The sequence below is a fragment of the Paroedura picta genome, chromosome 7 (genome assembly GCF_049243985.1).
Source record: "Paroedura picta isolate Pp20150507F chromosome 7, Ppicta_v3.0, whole genome shotgun sequence".
NCBI classification, from domain to species: Eukaryota; Metazoa; Chordata; class Lepidosauria; order Squamata; family Gekkonidae; genus Paroedura; species Paroedura picta.
This window is the reverse complement of record NC_135375.1, coordinates 79,018,101-79,040,669: the sequence shown is the minus strand read 5'-3', so window position 1 is coordinate 79,040,669 and position 22,569 is coordinate 79,018,101. Positions and strand designations below refer to the sequence as shown.

Here is a 22,569-nt window from a genome sequence, read left to right as displayed (position 1 = left end):
GCAGCATGGAAGTGAAGCACATATTTGCTGCAGATCGATCTGATAGTAAAGTCAGAGGCCCAGTTTAAAACTGGCATCACTTTGTGCCCACCCAATACAACAATAATGGGGATCCTTTTTGAGAACTGAGCTCTTAAGTGCCTTCCTCCCACCCTTAAACCAGAATCTAGTAGGTATAGGCTTATTCAAAATTACTTAGCGTTTTAGTGCTTTTCTCCCTCCACTGTTCTTCCTTTTACATCATGGGGCTGTTTGTTTAGATTTTAAGATTCTGAAGTAGATTGTTCTTCTGAATGCTGCCATGCTTTATTCTTTAAACAACTCTGACAACTTTTAAAATGAGTTTTTTTAATGATCATATTGAATCTCAGATTGTTCTGTAATTAACTTTTGCAGCTGAAAAAGTTCCCCACTGCTAAAACACCCTTTTCAGGGCCCTCCCTTCCCCAATCATTAATGTAGCAGAGAGATTTAAAAGCTGCAGACAACTGTTGGGGGATTGCTTAGAAAATGCGACAACAACTGGCCTGCTTCCTGGGTTATTCCTCAGTGAATAAGACTTAAAGACTCTTAAATTACATAATTGTAAGCAAATTCTGCTCTGCACTGCTTGCCAGAACTTCTGCTTTTTGTGATACATTATTGCCAAATCATATTTAGAGGCTTTTTGGGTTGCTTTGCACCAAGCAGGCTGGAAACAATCTGTCCTCACAAGTCCCACCTACCCTTGTAAACAGGTGTGTATATCCTGTGATGCCATCAGCCAATTGCAGCTCTTTTGTAAATATGAAGACCACCCATGAATACATGTTCTTCCTCTCCATGTTGGAGGAAAGTACCGTGTTTCCCCCAAAATAAGACACTGTCTTATATTTATTTTTCCTCAAGAAGACACACTATGGCTAGATTTCAAGGAGTGTCTTATTGGTATTTAGAAAAGTCAATGCCATCAACATTGTTTGTGGGGGGGGGAGAGAGAGAGAGACTGGGGCAGCCAGCACCTTGGCGTGGAGGGGCGGAGTGCTGATGCTGGCAGCGTGCCAGCCGACACCCGCCCACAGAGCTCTGCGTGTTGGTGCCACCTCTGCCCCTCCCACCAGGAAACCAACCCCCAAAAGGGCCACGGGAAGGAAGTGGGTGCACAGAGGGGGAAGGGGGAGAGAAAAGCAGAGTGGGAGTGGAAATGTGCTGGGCTCTGGAGGAGCTTCCCTTTGTCTTCTCTTGGCTGGGCTTTTCTGCCCTGTCCTTTGAAGAGAGGAGAAAGAAACACCCCCCAGGGCGGGGGTGTCAGAGCGGATTCCCAGCCCCGCGGCTGGGGGAAAGAGACCCATAGTGCTGAGTAAAACAGCAGCCACAGCTTTACTTCTATGGTATATATTGTGCAAACACTTAGAAATCCTGCTAAGGTTTATTTTATGGGTATGTCTTATTTTCGGGGAAACACGGTATTGTCAAGCTGTAGCCAACGTATGGTGTTTGTGGGGTTTTCAAGGCAAGGGATGAACAGAGGTGATTTGTGATTGTCTGCTACTGTGTAGTAGACCTGGGGCTATTATGCACGTAAAGGTTTTCACTGAAGTCAGCATACCGACTCTTTTAAATTTTCCTTTTTTTAAATGGTTGAGTTTATGCCTGTGCTCTGATACTCCATTATTTTTTTTCTGCATATGATTATGCATTTGGATTATTCATGACGGCAAATCCTTAAGTGGGGGGGGCATTTCCTCCTTTGTGCTAGATGCTTATTGGCAGGCCATGGTCAGCTGCAATGTCACTTGACCACCACTATGTCACTTGCTGCTGGTAGGGCATTATGGGAATTGCAGTTCATGGATATGGAGACCTCAACAAGAAATTTCCATGGAGGCACACAGTTTTTTGAATGCCAACATTACAACCTTTCCCCCTTCAGAGGTAGGCCTTTCCTCATAGAGAGTGGATTGAAATGCTTGCAAATGCCTCTGAGGGAATGAATAAATGAATTTCTGCTGGTGTAATGTTATAATAGCAGAGGTGGGAGGGTCAGTGCTGAAAAAGGGATGCCTTGAGTTCCCATTGGTGGACACGGGACCAGGGGCTGTCTGTTCCTCCCTTGGCATATGATGGCACAGGGGAGGTGACCAAAAATACACTAACATTTACGTATGAGAAAATAGGTGTCTTTGGCACTGCCATAAAACAAAATTTGTGGTAAAGCTAATTTAAAATACTGTGCTGAAAAAGACATAGTTGCCGCTATGTGAAATCAAAAATACTACAGTGGGTTTTCAGTGGTGAAAATGACACTACATGTAGAATTTTTTTTAAGTCTTTTTTTTCAAGGCTTTTTTGTGATGTTTCCTGCTGTGCATAATTGCCCCTGGACTTCCATGTTGGTCTTCCATCTTAATACTAATGAAGGATGTTCAGCTTCTGGGATCTAATGAGACTTGGTTAGCCTAAGCCATCCATGTCTCTGTTCGTACCTTACAATAAATTGCTGTATTATGGTTTGTTTGTTTGTTTGTTTGTTTGTTTGTTTGTTTGTTTGTTTGTTTCTTTCTTTCTTTCTTTCTTTCTTTCTTTCTTTCTTTCTTTCTTTCTTTCTTTCTTTCTTTCTTTCTTTCTTTCTTTCTTTCTTTCTTTCTTTCTTTCTTTCTTTCTTTCTTTCTTTCTTTCTTTCTTTCTTTCTTAGATTTTTATACCACCCGCCCATATGGACCTGGGCGGTTTACATGGAAAGTTGTGGAATGCATAGAATATCATGTCACAACACAACATATCAGTAACAATTCTAACAGTATATATCAGTTTACCAGATTGCCAGAATTAATCCATTGAACAATTTTCAATAGAACAACTTTAACAGAACCTCTATGGAGATCAGAATCACTCAGTTTATGGAGGGTCTGACTTGAGGGGGAATCATCATCAGATGCCTTTTGGTCAGATTAACCTCAGTCAAATGCCTGGTGGAGGAGCTCCTTTTGCAGGCCCTGTGGAATTCTGGGAGTTTGACCAGGGCCCTTATCTCTTCATGAAACTCATTCCACGAGGTGGGGGCCATTACAGAGAACGCTCTGGCCAGTTTTGTGTAGTGGTTAGGAGTGCGGATTTCTGATCTGGAAAGTCATGTTCGATTCTGCACTCCTCTACACACAATTACCAAAACCTTTAGCCTAATTCAGAATTCAATTAGGAGCCAGTTGAGTTGTTGGAGTACTGGCCAGATGTGGGATCTCCATGGTGTATTTATGAAGATCTTGACAGTGGTATTCTGAACCAATTGTAGTTTCTGGATCAAGGATAATAGTCAGCCTGCATAGAGCGAGTTGCAGAAATCCAGTCTAGAGGTGACTATTGCGTGAATTACTGTGGCTAGGAATTCTGGGACCAAGTAGGGTGCTAGTAGCTTGTCTTGGCGTAGGTGGTAGAAGGTCTGCTGCACTACTCTCATGACCTGCAACTCCATCTTACATTTATTTCCTTGCCATTCTTCTTTCATAAGATTCAGTGTGGCATAATAGAGTTCCCACTGAGGCATTGATTCATAACTATTACCCTCAGCAAGGACATACCATAAGAAGAGCCCAGCTGGTTCAGACCAATGGTTGATCTAACTTAGCATCTCGTTTCATACATGGTTGACTAGTTGCCTGGAAGTCAATAAACAGGCCACAAAGGCTAAAACCATCGCCAAATGTTGCCTTACAGCACTGGTATGCAGAAGGAGGTGAAATTGGTATAAGCATCTTTCAGTTATATTTCGTTAACATTTAAAAGTGATCAGTGGCTTAAATCCACCAGTTATCATCCATGGGCAGGAGGATTTCCACTCAGCACAACTTTCTCCCTCCCAGTTCCTGAAAGGTCTCTAAATCTTATTCCCAAATGATAAAGAATTTCAGAAACAGGCTTGTGGGTACATTTTGGGCTGCTGCACAAGGTAGGAGTCAAAGTGAGTACGACTGGGTGGGACTTTTCCCGCGCAAGGCTTCCTGTTGGCCATTGGAGATGTAATTGGCTGTGTAGATTGTTAAAAACATTGCTCTGGCAGCACTGCTATCACAACGCAAGGATCTTCTCTCTGTGACTGAAGGTAAGCTGAGGCAGCGATTGTGTGGCAGCCATTTTGTGACTGCGTTCACTGTGCTGTTTCAGAATTCCAAAGGTGCCCACAGGCTCAAAAAGTTTGGAGACATTTATTTAAGCCAACATCTCAAAATATAAATATTTATTTTTAGAAATCTTTAGATCTTGAAGCAGATATTGTAGCACTTAACTTTAGACCTAAGATAGTTACATAAAATTAAAGACTTTCTGGGGGAGGGGGTCTCCAAGTCTTTTTACTTACCCAAAAGGACATTTTCTTATTTTTTGTTTTTTTTCTATTACAGCATATGCATTCTCGAGTACCACACTTTTCATTGAGAACTGTACTTTAATTATTAATTTAAGCATCAAGTAGGAATTGTAAATAGGAAATGAAGCAAGGCCTGTGAAGTGCCCAGCTGCCAACCCATGACTAATTAGGATGCTATGTGAAGTTTGTCTTAAAGAGAAAAGAGGCATTGGTCTGACTGCATATAAAACTTTAGTGTGGGATCAAAGCACTGTGGCTGCCTCACTATTTTATAATTAAAGACACCCCAAGGCTTTCAAAGGATATTTATTTCAGTTGTTAGCTGAGTGAGTGATTTGTAAGGATTTACAGGAAATGGTCTCCTTATTCCTACCATTGACTAAAACCACAAAGATACTTGTCCTTTTACAACCTGGATTTAAATACAGGAAGCATGATTTCCTCATCATGGTTGCTTGTAATTTTTCTGAGAGATTGTTCATCACCAGACTATCAGAATTTCCTATGATGACCTGCGTGTCTAAATATATGCCACGGCAGATAAAATGCCACAAATACATTTTGTGTAGCAGTCAGAGTCATCCCAAACATAACACTTTTGCTGTAGTAAAAAAGTAGCTCAGACCCTCACTGTGCATTCATTAAATGGCAAGATAATCATGCAGCATGCTTATTTGACTTGTCTCTACTATGTCTGAAAAGTTTTCTGTTACAGGCAATCAGAAATGGGCAATGATTTATTGTTAGGGCTGCTGTGGGTAGCTTACTGCTTGTTGAAGTATATGTTATAAAACTTGAAATGGGACAGCTATCATGCAGTTTCCCATTCACCTTTGTAACGTGTATTACAACTGACCTCTCATTCTAGAATCATTACACAATGTGCCTCTCCTTCCCCAATCATGCCACATCACTGACTCATGGAGAAATGCTCAGAGACATGAGGAGAGGTGGTAAATTGTATTACACGTTATGGAATGGGAAGGGTATGAGACACTAGGCTACCTTTCTAATGTGCATGCCTATGGGGTTTTATGTGGTTGTGTGCTGATAACATGTTTGCTAATTTTAATTATTTTAGGTTTCTGTTTTCTGAGACACCTTGAGCAGAACTCTGAAGAGGCAGTATGTCAATGTTTAAAATAAATACATAAACGTAGTTTCACTCCTTTCTTCAGATATCTGAAGAACACTTTAAGACTCCAGAGGCTCAACACAAAATTGTCAATATGTTTCATTAATCCAGGAGCCAGAACCCACCTAAACAGGGTTTTTATCTGGCCTAGGAGCAACTGGGGTGGGGTGGGGGTAGGGAAACCAGTCCAAATGTGGACAGGAAGGTTAGGGTATTTATTATCCCCCTGCTGAAATCTCTCTTGCCAAATGCAAGAAGAATGCCAGGGATTGCCCAACCCACAGTTGGCAACCATAAGGGGCAAGGAGGGCAGGTTTGGCCCTGAGCTCTGCTGAGGAAAAGTGTGGGTCAGTGATAATATATCTCCAGTACTTAGCATTACATTTTATGACACACATGGCATGGCCTGACCAAATAACCTTTACATCAAATCCAGCCCTCATAACAAATTAGTTTGACATCTCTAGATTAATCAGTAGCGCCATTGGTAGCCACGCAGCTTTTGGAACATGGCTGAAGGTTGAATATGCTGATTGGTATTCCTAAACTCAAGTATTCAGTATGTCAGTTTTGTTTCTTCCCAAGACTATAGAATGTCTGCTACTCCCTGAGTTCTGGCCAGATGTGCTGCAGTAGTGGGCAAGTAATTTTATGGATTTATATGGAAAGTTAGGCATGATGGACTTTGAACTCTCTTCCACTATATGGTTCCAGAAAAATAGTATTTAGAATTGGGTGCAATCCTGGAAAATGGAAGTTTGTTGGATTTGTGGGTGGTCGTGGGTGGGTGGGATGTCATGAACCCAGAAGCCCAAACTTGCACAGACTGTGTTCTTGAACATTTGGGTTCATTTGAGTTCATTAATTGTTTAGCTATTTCCTGAGGTGCTATACATTCACATATGGCCATGAGGGTCTACAAGCTTGGAGGGGCCTGGATGGGGGTATAGCTCCCAACATACTCCCAGGGTCAGGTGCTCTGACTTCCCACCTATCTACCTACCAACTTAACCAACTTTCTACCTGCCTACCTAACCAACTATCTACCTACCTACGTAACCAACTATCTACCTGCCCACCTATACCACCATTTATCCACCTGTCTAACATCTACTGAGCACAGCTACCTATGAGCACCAGACCCAGGGCCCAGAAAATACGGTAACAGTTACAGTACATCCTGGACCCTTCAAGCTTGTAGACCCTCCTGTTCACCCCCCACTCTGCAAGCAGGCCCTCTAGATCCACCATGCGGAGGACACAGCAGTCCCTGTCCCATTGTAATGGAACTTTCCCATTGGGAGGAATCACCCACTGGGAAGAGTCCCTCTGTTGTAGGAGAAGGGGTGAGCCTCCCCACTCCACAATGCACGCCCCTCATCCGCACCCTACCCCTCACTCGACACCGACAGTGCATTTGCCCTCTACCACTCATTTTGTTGGGGGAAACAGAAAAGGAGTTAGATCTATGGGAGAGAGAAAGCAATCACTCTCAAAATTTCCATTCAGTCCTGGCAGATAAGTCAGAGTCGGTGTGAGACCTATGAATGAGTGGCGTTTTTTGTTTGTGGGGAAAACAGTGGGGTGCCTATTACAAGTCACAACCAACGCTTGTAGAAAATCAACTAAGGCATGCCTCACTTATTGGATGTAAAACACGGGAAAGCCCCAAGGCAGTAGAAAACCAAAAAGTGTGATTACTTAGGTAATTGTCTCAAGGGAGGGGGAAATGTCAAATGAGACTCTCTCCCAAATTACCCCTTGACAACTATGACTGGACTTGAGTTGGACTATGGAATTTCAAGAGGGGCAACAAGCATGCAGGTAGAAAGGAAGGAGGACTATGGAATGGATGTCTTCCAAAGGCAGGACCACAGCCACAAATTTTTATGAAGGGAGCATACTCAGGAAGACCCAACCTCCCTCGCGCACACATACCCAACTGAAGGGAAAACCTGACATAAGGTGTTTCCCCAAAGAAAAAGTAGAAATCTGGATTTGTGGGAGATCCTGGGGGTGGGGTGGGGGTTGAATGCAAGCCAGAAAAGAGCAGCCAAAGAACCAAAAAATAAGGCTGAAGGTGCTTCTTCTCTCTACAACAGTGGTTCTCAACCTTCCTAATGCTGCAACCCTTTAATACAGTTCCTCATGTTGTGGTGACCCCCGAACCATAAAATGATGCGAGTGTTCTTTCACAGAAATTAAACCGAAACTGACCAATGGTGTGAAGATCCATTGTTCATGATTGTATATAAATACTTTCCCCCTCTGTGCTTTCTCAGTTCGGTTCTGCCTCACTCAGACAAAATTGATTTGGAGATATCAGTAAAGGGATGTGGGCCATGTTGGGTCCCCCTTGGAAATCAGGGTGGGGGAGAAACCAAGAAAACCCATGATTTGGGGGAGGCAACACAGGCAGACCTGAGAGCAGAGCTTCTCATCATGTTTGGGCCGGAACACGTGTCCAGCAGGGGCCACTCTACAGCTGCCTCCTTGGGCCATCTGGCCTCGGCCAACAACTCCCCGCCTAGCTGAGGCCAGAACCAAAGCAGTGCAGCAGGTGCACTATTTGCTGGGGCAAGCGGGTGAAGGTGCAGCCATGAAGGGCGAGCTGCGGGAGCCTGCACACCTACGTGGGGTGGAGGTGGGTGCTGGAGGAGGTGAATGGGTGCCTGGTGTGGGAGCTAGTGGAATGGGTAGGAATGGCAGCCCACAGAGAAGGAGGAGGTGGCCGGCTGTGGCTGGCAATGGCTGAGCTGAGCTAGGCTCATGAGGAGGTGGTGCTGGAGCAGGACGCACTGCGTTGCAAGTGGTCGCACCTGGAGAGGCTGGATGCACAGCTGCAGGAGCTGCACCATCACTGCCTTGAGCCTGAAGCTACTGAGCTGTGTCGCCACCTGGAGTGCCTGGTGGGAGACTGTGCCACGCTGGAGGTGCTGCTGGGGGCACTGCTGGAGCGCCTGGTGGCTGAGCATGGGTTCCTGCAGGAGGAGCAGCAACACTGGTGGTGCCCACCCGACCCTAAGGTTGAGAACCACTGCTCTAGAACCACTCTGTCCTACAGAATTATCTCCTTCCCAAACCGTCTATGCCAGTAGAGAGATTTTTGCGCGCTTCGCATGCTCAAGGCGCGCGTGGAAACTCTGCCCCTGAAAAAGCCTGCAAATGCACACAGAGGGACAAGACCCATATGTGGTCAGGCAGAGTCATAGAATTATGGAATCATAGAAACATAGAGTTGGAAGGGGCCATACAGGCCATCTAGTCCAACCCCCTGCTCAACGCAGGATCAGCCCTAAGCATCCTAAAGCATCCAAGAAAAGTGTGTATCCAGCCTTTGCTTGAAGACTGCCAGTGAGGGGGAGTTCACCACTTCCTTAGGCAGCCTATTCCACTGCTGAACTACTCTGACAGTGAAAATTTTTTCCCTGATATTTAGCCTATATCGTTGTACTTGAAGTTTAAACCCATTACTGTGTATCCTCTCCTCTGCAGCCAACAGAAACAGCATCCTGCCCACCTCCAAGTGACAACCTTTCAAATACTTAAAGAGGGCTATCATGTCCCCTCTCAACTTCCTTTTCTCCGGGCTGAACATTCCCAAGTCCCTCAACCTATCTTCATAGGGCTTGGTCCCTTGGCCCCAGATCATCTTCCTCGCTCTCCTCTGTACCCTTTCAATTTTATCTACGTCCTTCTTGAAGTGAGGCCTCCAGAACTGCACACAGTACTCCAGGTGTGGTCTGACCAGTGCCGTATACAATGGGACTATGACATCTTGTGATTTTGATGTGATGCCCCTGTTGATACAGCCCAAAATGGCATTTACCTTTTTTACCGCTGCATCACACTGCCTGCTCATGTTTAGTTTACAATCCACAAGTACACCAAGGTCTTGTTCACACACAGTGTTACCTAGAAGCGTATCCCCCATCCAGTAGGCATGCTTTTCATTTTTCTGACCCAGATGCAGAACTTTACACTTATCTTTGTTAAATTGTATCATGTTCTCATTTGCTCATTTTTCCATTGTGTTCAGATCTCGTTGAACTCTGTCTCTATCTTCCGGAGTATTTGACAGTCGTCCCAATTTTGGTGTAATCTGCAAACTTGATGAGTAGTCCCTCCACCCCCTCATCAGGGGTGTGGCTATACTGCAGCATTGCAGAGGGATTAAATTAATAAAAGCAGAAGTATTTAGGATAACGTGCCATACAGATCCTCATAAAACACGTGAATTTCCAAGAAATTCTTGGAGACCAAGTAAAGATTAAATGTGAACCAGTAATTGTCCCTCTCATTACTTCCTTTCGGGGTCAGCTGTTCTTTAGACAGAATGAGGTAACTTTCCTTGGAGGAAAAAGTAACAGAAAATTGTCATTTATAGAGGTTATTGCATTTTTGCCACTTTAAGTGTGTGCCTTTGGACAGAGGGTGCCTGCATTGTTTTCTGCATTGTTCCTGTTTTCTTTAACAAAAGGCCTCTGTGGAGGCATATGTTAGCTCTGTGTGCTGAGCACGATTGGGGGGGGGGGAGAGAAGACACACATGCCTTTCAACAATCTACATAAGGTCTATATCCCTCAGACTGCTGATGTCTGATCAGCTTGGTTTTTTTGTTTTTTTCGGTCAAGTCACAGCTGGGCGTGTTCAAGGCAAGAGATGTTGATATTGCCTGCCTCTGTTGACTTCCTTGGTGGTCTCCCATCCAAATCCTAACTAGAGCTGATTGTGCTTAGCTTCCAAGATCTGATGAGGTCAGGCTCACATGGACTATCCAGTGCAGGGCTCTGGTTGATTTAGCTAATCTGAAATATGGCTATGAGGATGTTGTTTACGATGATGATATGCTATGCCTTTATTGTCATTCCTTTCCTCCCCCACCCCACTCAGATTTTGACAGACATGCTTAATGCTGGAATTCATCAATGAGCTGATTATCCTAAAGATACTCTGAAAGGCCGCCTTGTCAAATTTCGTCATGAAGATCAGATCCTTAACAGAACGCATCTAGTCTGCTGGAGTCGGAAGCCCTTGATTCTATGGTGAGGCTTTTCTGGAAAGATGGAGACAGCAGCTCCTTTGTAAGGGTTTTTCATTGTGGTGAACACTATGAAGATTCTGGAGAACAGCTGGCTCCATTTGCTCTTTGCACTTAATCTGAGAGGCATCTGCTCCTCCTTTGTCAACGTCAACCATGGGGTGAAAGTGATGAAGGGTCAGTCTGTCTTCCTGTCACATGAAGACTTGCAGTTTTCCATTCCAAGAGAGAAGGATGCCTGCAAAATAGAAGTTGTGATGAACGAACCAATTACCCAGAGAGTTGGGAAGTTAACCCCACAGGTATGTAGGAGAATTTTGTGGCATGGCAATTGTGTGGCTCTTTGAATTGGCATGAGAGAGAGGAGTGGGGATTTATGGGTAGGAGGGACCAATCAAAAAGGTTGGGTGGCAGGTATCAAGCATAGCATTAACTTCCTTTGTGAATGAAGATTGATAGCCAATTAAATATGAAAAGCTGCTTGTGAATCCTGTCCTCCAAACTAAAAGAGTAGTTAAACTAAGAATGCAGTTACTCCTACGCACTCAAGGCAAGGCTGACTGACCTGTCTCTTTTCAGTCTTACAAATTGGCTCAAAGAAATTGCACTTTGCCCTCAAACTCTTCCATGGGAGGTTTCTAGTTAAGAGCTACCATGAAGTATACCAGCTGCTTGTTTCTATATGCCAAAGATAAGCAATATCTCTAGAGCAATGTACAGCAATACAAATGACTTTACTGTATGCAAGGATGCCTTTAAGTTATTCCCTCTGTAATATTGGCGTGACTAAAATGCAGACCCACTACATGCCATGTTATTTGTTCAGCTCCCAAGGATTGCCAACAGATGGTAAACATACAAAAGAGGGTTTTGTTTTCTTTCCACTGCGTAGCAACAAGACAACATATTTCCCATATTGCCTTTCCTCTCCTGATTGGTCTAGTAAACTTTTCCATCTGCATTTATTTGAGGGAGACCAATAAAAGAAAACAAAGCTTGATCAGTCTAAATACTAGACCTATGTAGTTACTGCTGAAAACAGCTGCCATGTGTCATGTCCTCCTTTCCCCCCCATTGTAGTGTAACAAGTTCTTCAGTAAACAGAACTCCCACTATTTTCCTTCTCTCTAAATATCGGGCATGCCAGAGCCTGATCCCCATGAGCTTTATGCTCTCTCTCGCAGCACCATTGTCCCAATCTAAAATGGCCCCAGGGAGTCACTGTTTTCCCTGTTGGAGCACATCACAGGAGGGAAGCTTAAGTTCCCTCCCCATCACACTACATTTGCAGTCTGAAATAGGGCCATGCATCCCTGATTTGTAGAAGAAAAACGATTGCTGGAAGCTCAGTTTATGGGACATTTGGAGTATTTGTCTGGACCCTTAATGTAGCTAAACTTTTTAAACTGTGAATGTCATAGATGCGATCTAGTCAAAGTTATGTATTTCTCTACACTACTCAAAGTAGTAATGGAATAATATAACAGAAACTAGATTTGAGACCAGTAGCACCTTGGAGACTAACAATGTTTAGGGAAGTATGAGTTTTTGAGAGTCAAAGTTCCCTTTGTCAAAGAACTTTGATTCTCAAAAGCTTATACCCTGGAAATCTTATTTGTCTTCATGGTACTAATGGATTTGAATCAGCTGTTCTATTGAAAACGATTAAGGGCATCCTCAGGAAAGTATCGACAAATTCTGTCGCTATCTACATATTCTAGGAAGTGTCCAACATGGCACTAATTGGGTTTAATATTTGTGAAAGGTTGCTGAATTAAATCTTTCAGCGTTTTGGGTTGGGTATCATCAATAAGCTGATGACTCCCAATTCTATATTTTGTTGACTGGTCACCCAAATGCTGCTGTTTCTGTTCTCAACTGGTCGAATGGATGAAAGAGTACACGTTGAAATGGAATACAAGCAAGACAGAAGTAATGCTGGCAAACTGAGCTGGTGTTTGGGGGAGAACTGATTCCCATTTTAAGATGGAGTGAGATTGTCTGACCAGAAAAAGGCATGAAGGTGCTTTCAGATCCTTTCCCCTTCAACTCGAAATCAGGCAGGGGAACAAGAAGTAATTGTTTAAACACTATATCTGGTTAGGAGATTATCATCCTTTCAAGACTCTGCTAATCTGACCACACGGAACTACAATGCTGAATGATGGATTACTGTATGTGGGGTTGCCATTGAAGATCGTTTGGAAACTCATGCAAGGTGTGGCTGCCCATTTGCTTTAGAGGCTGTCTTTGTGATCCTGCTACCCCTCTAGTGGCAACTAGTTAGCATGGGGTTCAGTTCAAAGTGGTGGTCCTTTAAACATCTGCATAATCTGGATCTTTTATAGAGGAAGAAAAAGGAAAAGTTGGTTTTTATACTCTGTTTTTCACATCTGAAGGAGCCCCAAAGTGACTTACAATCACCTTCCCTTCCTGTCTTCACAACAGTTCCAATGTGGGAGGTGACACTGAGGCCCATTATCCACGGAGTGAAAAGTCCGCATTTGGGGTGGAATGGCGGCGGCTAAAATCACCAATTATGCACGCTGCAGGTGGCAACCGGGCGCAGTCAACATATGCTGCAGAAAAAGCCGCGTTAGCGAGATGTGGAAGAAAGTGGAGTTTCCCAGGACCAGGGCGCAACCAGAAGTGGCTCCGGAGTAGCCGCGTGCATAATCGGATACTCTGGGTTTTGCTGCCGTTGCGTTACATCCCATGCGTAAGCGGTTTGCTTCGCTTCTTCCTCCTCCACGTTCTCTGTGCCGCCGTTTCAGTGGCCGTGCATAATAGGCCAGAGAGAGCTCTCGCTAACGCGGCTTTTTCGGTGGCATACATTGACTCTGTGCCTCGTTGCCGCCCGCAGCGTGCATAATTGGTGATTTTAGCCGCCGCCATTCCACCCCGAATGCGGATTTTCCACTCCGTGCATAATGGGCCTGAGAGACACTGCTCTGTGAGAACACTTCTAATAGGACGGTGAATAGCCCAAGGTTACCCAGCTGGCTGTATGCGGAGGACTGGAGAATCAAACCTATCTCTCCATGTTAGAAACCGCTGTACTTAACCACTACACCAAGCTGGTCATTATAATTGAATGACCAGCTGTAGTGAATTATTGACCACATTGGCCCAAAAGATTTTTGTCTGCTATTCAATTCCTTGGCCTTTTGTGACTGGCTTGGTTTGGTAAAGGGCCTTTCAGTAGTTCTATCTCTGTGGAATGACCATCCAAAGACTCTTCTATGCTAGCCTTGTGCAACATATATAAATCTAGGCTGCTCCGAAACGTTATCTTGAATTTTTACATAATTCTGTCTGAATTTAGAGACTATGTATGGTTTAGTGAACTTAACTGAATTTGTGGGAGGTAGTGTTAAAAGTTTAGTTTATTCAATTTTGAATGTTTTTTAACATTTTCGTTGTTATCATCCAGCTTGGTGTAGTGCCAGCTTGGTGTGGTGGTTAGGAGCACGGACTACTAATCTGGCAAGCCAGATTTGATTCCATGCTCCGCCACATGTAGCCAGCTGGGTGACCTTGGGCTTACCACAGCACTGATAAAGCTGTTCTGCAGTGATATCAGGGCTCTCTCAGCCTCACCTACCTCACAGGGTGTCTGTTGTGGGGAGAGGAAAGGGAAGATGATTGTAAGCTGCTTTGAGACTCCTCCTTCGGGTAGAGAAAAGCGGCATATAAGAACTCATCATCATCATCATCCCTGGGCAGTTTGCAATTTAAACTGGTAAATATACATAAATGAGGTTTTACACTAGCCAACTCCGCAAGCTTGCCTCTTTCTCTAACAAGTTCAGGGGAGGGAGCCGGGGAGCTAGCAAGCAGCCTCTCAGAGAAGAGGCAAATCTCTGCTGGTTCTGGAGCACAGATTCCAGAGGGAAACAAAAAAAATATATTGGGAGGAAAGTTTCGCAACCAGGAAACATTTGAACTGATGCCCCCACCAAGCAGGGCTTTTGTACAATGTTGGAGGCTCGGCAATTCCAGTTGCAATTCCAGGCACCACCTGGAGCTTAGCATGGCTAAGACAATCAAATGTTTCTTCCACTGGAAGAAGAGACTCTTACATTGGAGGAGGGCTAATTGAAGGATGATTGGATCTACTATCTACCTGTATATGTGTATTACATTCAATATTTGGGATATTTGAGTGTTAAAAGGGATAATCCTAAATAGACTTATACCTTTCTAAATCTATTAACATCAATGGAATTAGAAGGATGTAGCTCTGTTTAGGCCTACACTGTAAGAGAATGATACATTTCCTGCTTTGAAATCTCATCTCAGCCACAAACTCACTAGATAGTCTTAACCACGTTGTATTGGGGGGTCAAATGATAATTCCAAATCCCTGTCAGTTTTATGTAAGGACAGGAAAACAGAACACCAGTACATAGCAATGGGCTGACATAAAACTTTATCCCAAAATTGAAAAGGATTCAGATGAAGCACCAAGAGCTTTTAGTGGAACTTGATAAAACAACCTCTGATCAAATATCAGAACTTGCCCTTGTGTTGCTAAAGGAATCCACCCCCCCCCCTTTAACCATTGCAGAGGCAACGATAAGCAGAGGCTAGGCCTGTGATCTAGTCTGCTGCCATTAAAGTGAGTAATGTGCTAGGAATGTGTGACTATTTAATTACAAATTGTAATTGAAGAGTAGTTGAAGTGGAAATAAAAGCAAAGCCAGACAGTAATTAGGTAAAGATTTAGCTCTCCTTTGTTTTACTTGTTAAATTTGTAGACAATTATGGCTGCCTCTTCATATGAAAGGAAAACATATTAGGAAGCATAAAACAGATGTTTCTTTTTAACAAAGCAGATTGTGTCTGTTTTATAATCGCTTTCTATCTATGGCTAGAGTCCTGCTGAAGGAGTTTTTTCCCCATTATTTATCTCCCTTGTTATCAATTAAAAGGAACTAATGATGGAAAATAGATTCTGAATATTATGAGCATTATTTTCTGCTGGGTAGCATTGTCTGTACCAAGATTCAGTTATCTTCCTGCCATGGGAGAAAATGATTTCTCAAGGCTAAGAGTAATTTCAAATGTGACTTAAATTGCCTTTGAGCCTCTTAACATCTGAAGTAATTTTCATATACAAGGCTTAATTTGGCTTTGTTTTAACTGAATCCTAAGAGACAAAGATTCGGTTTAGGATTGCCAGGTCTTGCTCAGGAAATTCATGGAAATGTGGAGGCAGTACTTGAGGAGGGAATTACACCCTCCAAGTTCCCATTTTCTCCAGAGGAACCCTCATCTGGAGATCAGTTTAATTCCAGGTGAACACCTGGAGGCTGGCAGCCCTAATTTTTAAAAAATTATCTTCCACATTAGTGTCAGTTATACACAAGACTAAATGTATGAAACTAGGCTCAACTGAACCTTTTATCCCATCAAGAAGCTCACACATAGTTCTCTATTTCACAACCGCTCTATGAGCCATGCTATCCTTGATGGCCCAATGTCACTTAGTTGGTTTAATAACTGAGTGGAGATATGAACCTGGATCTCTCTACATGAAGTACTATTGCACATTGATTAGCTGGTCATTATCAAGTCTGTAATATGATGCTAAAGAATCCCAATATTTATTACACTCCATTGAACGTGGAAGGGCTAAAGTTAATTTCTGAAATTTAAAGTTGGCTGGAGTTCCCTATTATATGTACCCTTCTGTCCCAAAAATGTTGTTTCTCATAATTGTGCTTTGATTGAAATTTCTTTAAAATAATATTAAAATAGTTTTAAATATTAGTCCCCTTTCTGTGAACAATGGTTCCTGTATTACTGTGGGATAAACATCACCTCTTCTTTCTGACACAATTCTCAAGATAAACCAAAATCACCTGAAAGCATAACATCTTCTAGAATATACCTGTGTTATTTTAACCTCAACTTACCTTTAACAGGTATTCGATTGCCATTTTCTTCCTAATGAAGTCAAATACACTCATAATGGCTGCCCAATTCTCAATGAAGACTGGGTCATGCTGAGGCTGTACAGGTAAGTTGTACTTGGATATTACTTTTCTAACAACAAATCATTTCCAAATAGCTGCTAGCAGAAAAGAGAAATCAGTCTGTTTTCTACCTGTATGCTCATACACACCCTAATACTTTATTCCTCTTATATGGCACAATGATCAAAAGTAAACACAGTGTTCCCTTTTGCAGTTATACAAGATGTATGATACCAAACATATATTTCATTCTTCTCCTTAGTCCACCAATAATTTGTTTTCCTGCCAATGATCATTACAGTTAATGACAGCAACCACCAGTCTACGAATGCATCTCTCAAGCTCACGTTACAGATGTATATTTCAGGAATCTTCTAAATGTGCACAGAACCTTCCAATGTATGTGGTTGTTACATAATGGCAGTGTGCATATTATTAATCCACTAAAGCTTTGGTATTCACAACCAACTAGTGGATTTTCCAGGGTTCTGGTTTGTACATACCAAACCTGTACATACATGCAACCTATATGCATAGCCCTGTTCAGACAACGTGACCACACATATTGGGAATATCATGGGTAATATATTGTTAGCAAGGTTCCAGAATGTACAACTGTAACCTGAAAAGAGCTAAGACACTGGGTTCATGAGCCCAGGTCTATATTTTGTTGAACAGAATCACAACTCAAGGTACTATCCAATGATGAAGACCAGTGAAGATTTCCTGACACTTATTAGCAGGACCAGGTATGTGTTCTGCGGGTGAACTTTAAAATAAATAAATACAAGCAAAACTATGGTGAAGCTTCCTGACTTTTACGGCATTGTACATACTTCCTCAAATTTATTCACCATTAACCTTAAAGCATATTGAATCTTCAGCTTTTTGCCCGGGTTGTGTAGATGCCACATTGTAAAGAGGGAGACAGAATGGCTTACCCTAAACTTAATTTTAACAAAATATCCCAACAATTGTTCTAGAAATAGTGTAACTTGTGAAATCCATCATGGTGTATTTATTGCCATTTCATCACCAAACAAGGCCTTTTCAGATATTCTATTTATTTATTTATTTGTTTGTTTGTTTGCTTGTTTGTTTGTTTGTTTGTTTGTTTGTTTGTTTGTTTATTTATTTATTTATTTATTTATATTTATATACCGCCCTCCCCGGAGGCTCAGGTTTACATAATAACATAAGAACAATACATGGAACAGTCTATAAAACATTTGAATAACCGTGCAATAATAACTAATAATTGTAAACATATAACATTATAATTGTATAACCAATAAACAATACAACATTGCAACATACAAACAGGTCCAGAGTGTATAAGTGGTGTTCTGAGGGGGGGGCAGGGAGCAGGGACCCTTTGGTCGCTGTTGGTTATATATATCTGGTCTCAACCAAATGCCTGGCGGAAGAACTCCTCCTTTCAGGCCCTGCGGAACTGTTTAAGCTCCGTCAGGGCCCTGATCTTCTCCGGGAGCTCGTTCCACCAGGTGGGGGCCAGAACAGAGAATGCTCTGGCCCTTGTTGAGACCATGTGGACTTCTTTAGGGCCAGGGACCTTTAGCTGGTTGGTAGCAGTGGAGTGCAGGGCTCTTTTGGGGGCGTAGGCAGGGAGGCCTGTATGTATTCCTTCAATTAGATAAACTGAAATGAATTTTTCCATAATTTATTTTAGACTTGGATGTTTTACCATTGCTTTCTGAGATATATTTTTATTTATCTGTTACAGATTTACAGAAGTGGAAACATTCACAGAGACATTCACTCTTCATGTTCAGTTGCTTGAACCAGACTGTAATATTATCAAAATGAACCCCAGTGCTTTGGAGGTCCCTGAGTTTCATGGCCTGTCCAATATCATTAACAAGAACATAATCACTTTAAGCTATAACAGAATGATAAACTTGGAGTGCACTATAAGCCTGACCTCCTTAGAAACCTCTCTGCCAGCCCATGGTCAACTAGTTATTGGAGAAGCTAAAGAAGAAGAACCACGTGGAGACCACCCTCAAAACTTTTCCCCCACATCCAGTATGGCAAACTTTGTTTCTGATATTTATTACTATTTCCATATAGGGAAGAAGTGTCTTAAATTCATTACTTTTTGAACTTCAGGTGACACTAGCTGTTACTGGCAGGTACTGGGATATGTCCCAGGAAAATTAGATAGTGTACATATACACTTCAGACACTTGTCTGTGACTGGACATTCTCCTGGACTTATCTTGGACCATGTATGACTTTCATAATCTTCAGGCTCCCAGTTGCACCTGTGGCTACCCTGATGGCAAAAGGGCTGATCACCAGACCAGGCAACACATAACTCTTGTGCATCACTGTGCAGCACCTTTAAGGAGGTGCTGGCATCAGGTACAGCTAGCTAGAAAAACCATGGAATCAGACAAGTGGGAACCAGGTGTGAGAGGTCAGGGAAAACTGCTGGTCATGCATGCAATTATGCCTTGCCCATACAAGGAGCCAAACAGCCAGCTAATGAGGAGACTCCAGGTCTTCTCCAGGTTGTGGAGAAGAAACTTAGAAAGAAAGGAGAAGAGCAAGGTGCTGTTAACCCACTTCCCTCTCTGCATCTGAGGCCTTTGCTAGTCTTGGAGTCTTGACTGAATTCATGGATATTGACCAAGCATTGCAGATCTCAATAGATGACTGGCCTTTTTTGTTTTTGTTTTTTTAACAGGAACCATCATTGGTGCATAACAGAAAGTTGTAATACTCAGTATCACACAATATTTGAAGTACCATTGTCTTTAGCTACTTGCATGATTCTGTTTTAGTTTTCTGTAGGTAACAGTACAATAAAATCAGAATCCAGTAGCACCTTTAAGACCAACAAAGATTTATTCAAGGCATGAGCTCTTGAGGAAGAGTGCTTGCACTTGAAAGCCCATACCTTGAATAAATCTTTGCTGGTCTTAAAGGTGCTACTGGATTCTGATTTTACTGTGCTACTTCTGACCAACACGGTTACTCATTTAAATCTGTAGGTAACAGTAGTTATGGAAAACAGCATCCTATTAAGTTGTTAGATATGTTCGGTGAGCCAAGTGATTGTTAGGCTTTGAGTATGGTTGCCAGGCATGGGAAGATGAGGGAAGTGAAGACCCCCACTTGGAGCTATCAGCAGGCCCTGCAAAATGACATCATTTTCAGCATGACCTGGAAGTGGTGTCATCGCACTGATGGGTGCTCTAAAGGTAAAGGTATCCCCTGTGCAAGCACTGGGTCATGTCTGACCCTTGGGGTGACGCCCTCTAGCGTTTTCATGGCAGACTCAATACGGGGTGGTTTGCCAGTGCCTTCTCCAGTCATTACCGTTTACCCCCCAGCAAGCTGGGTACTCATTTTACCGACATCGGAAGGATGGAAGGCTGAGTCAACCTTGAGCCGGCTGCTGGGATTGAACTCCCAACCTCATGGACAGACAGCTTCAGACAGCATTTCTGCTGCCTTACCATTCTGTGCCACAAGAGGCTCATGCTCAAGATGGGTGCTCTAGCAATTTTCTAAAACTCTATGGCTCAACCACAGAGCTTTGGGCAAATGCTAGAGCATCATCCACTGTGATGGTATCAATTCCGCATCAAGTCTGAAACAGTGTCATCACACAAGGAATCCCAATTGCTTCCCCTACCATTTTACCCAGGCATTTCCTCCCATCACTCAGCTGAGCGGTGATAGGAAATGGGAGCTATCACTGAGCAGTGGTAGGCAATGGGTAGAAGCTGTTTCAACTATAGCAGGTATCTGGTAACCATAGCTACACTTGACTGTGAAAAGTATACAAAAGTATCTAACGATTACAATTTTTAAAAATGGAACAGAATGGTTTTGGTTCGTGTTTGTTGCCTTATTCCACAGAGGTTTCTAGAGGAGTAAAGAGACTTTGGACATTGATTCAGGGTCTTTGGCAGGGGAAGAGAAGGAAGAACATTGATATGGAACTCCTTCAAAGTATTAAAAGGCTACACAAAAAAAGGTTACAAGAAAATGGGTAAAGTAAATCGTTTTAAAAGGGTATATAATATACATTTTTAACACACAAGAATATCATAAAGTAAATATAACACATAAAACACTCCTTGGGTCAGAATAACTACTGAGCTTTAACTGTAGTTTTATCAACCTTTTTTGGAGGGGCTTTTTAAAAATTGGCATCCACACATGAAAGCTTGCATTGCAATCAAAATCTGGAAATACATCCTTTTCCTCCTCAGTCATGGCAGAGTACTCCAAACCTATTTCTGACAAATTAAGGAGTTGTGAGAGACACCCTGGGCAGATAATTTTCGCTGACTTTATCATTATCAGAGAAGTCACTGCAGAATGTAGAGAAGAAGGTCAGAGTGAAGGACAATAAGCAACTTACTTTCATTTGTGCTTCAGTTCAGAGTTGCTCTTATTGAGTACTCCATACATTTTTGTGGAAACATATTTAACAATAACTTCTATTGAACTATTAGAACGTAGGTGTCAGAATGGGAGCTGCATTTCAGGACTAAAGACCATTCAGAACACCAGAGTGACCTGTGAGGATTTTCTCTTATTGGGCCTTCGATATCAGCACCTGGATCCTCCTTCGCCCAACATTGATTACATCCCTGTCAGGCTGGATCTCACCGACAGCCGAAGCAAGACTGTGTACAAGGTAGAGGTCTTATACGATTGAACATATGTGGTTCTGGATAGCCTAATCTTCTAATAGGCGGCCTATAACCCAAGAGCCACATCCAGTCCCCTGGCGTCCCTCCCCTCCAAATCTCTGGAGTGTTTGCTGTATATGAAATGGCATTCACAAAGGACCTAGATTCAGATCACTGACTTCAGTGGCATGTATTCTTCCCAGTTCCCGCTGTGATATTTTAGTGGGGAGAAATTAAGTTCACACACAAAGGTTTTAAGCAAATAAATATCTCATGGGATCTGGGGCAGCATGAAAACTAAGATCACTAGTTTCACTAGTGCATAGCTCTCTTATAACTCAATATTCACTTTAGCTAGTATGTTGGATGACTCAGTTGTGCTCCATATTAAAGGTTGACATCATTCCTTTAGACACCCGAGTATATTTTTCTGATTTTTGTCCAATCAGCTAGATCTCTTGTGATGAACTTTGATTTAAATATTGTGCCAATATATACCCAGAAGTTAAGAGACAATTCAAATTATGGGGTGAGGGAAGGGAAATTGTATCAACCGAATACTGACAAATCTGAACAGAAGAGCATCTCTGGGTGTCATAGAAGCATTGTTATTGATTGCTTCCACCTTACTCCCAGTAGCAACTACATCTTCTCCTATGTAAAATTGTAGCAACATTCCCTCTACTGGTGTACATCATTAACATAGTATGCACTAAACATGTGAACAGAAAAGAGAGAAAGAGAGAGAACATTTTTATGCCGTATCTATAAGAACCTGCCTGGATCAGCTTACAAAATATAAAAATAATAAAAGCAAAACATTGAAAACTTGAAATATAGTAAGTAAAATCCAGCATTTTTAAAGCCCCATCAGTCCACCATAAAAACATGGATAATAAAAACAAATCATAGACAGCTTAAAATAAGTGTATAGACTTGAACTGCAAGGTAGGGTGGTATATAAGTAAGTAAGGTAGGTTTAAAAAACAACCCCTTAATTTAAACCTGGGTGAATTGTTTTTTGAACTGTTTTGGCTGGCACCTAAAAGAAAACAATGTAGGCATCAGGTGAGCTTGAAGGGGAAGGGCAAGGTGTCATTCTGGAAAAGCCCTGTCTCTGGTTGCCCCCCACCTCACCTCTGAAGACCGGGGCTCAGAGCAGTGCTTTGGGGCAGACCTAATATGGTGGGCTAAATAAATGTGAGAGGAGTCAGTCCTTCAGTCTAAATATTATTCTGAGCAGTGAGGGAGTAGGCATTGAGGAGATGGCAATAATACATCTCCAGGCATCTTTTTATGTATGGGCATAGAAAAAGAGAGTGGTTTCATGTATAACTCTTGTTTGCCTTCTTTTTGAAACTGATAGAAGTATCAGTGTACACGAGTTATTTTTCAGT

General features: G+C 42.5%; 1 protein-coding gene across 15 annotated transcripts in view; it reads left to right on the top strand.

Moving 5' to 3' along the window:
• FREM1 (FRAS1 related extracellular matrix 1) overlaps window positions 1–22,569 on the top strand; it is a 102,217-nt gene that overhangs the window by 5,807 nt on the left and 73,841 nt on the right. For 14 of the 15 annotated variants that reach the window (XR_013232601.1, XM_077345089.1, XM_077345091.1 and 11 more), the window contains exons 2-5: window positions 10,371–10,820; window positions 16,449–16,543; window positions 18,244–18,545; window positions 20,993–21,177. Coding sequence is in view for 13 of the 15 variants with exons in the window: in XM_077345089.1 (XP_077201204.1) it covers window positions 10,590–10,820; window positions 16,449–16,543; window positions 18,244–18,545; window positions 20,993–21,177 (813 nt within the window). In the remaining 2 variants the exon portion in view is untranslated. The other variant, XM_077345092.1, reaches the window with a different exon arrangement.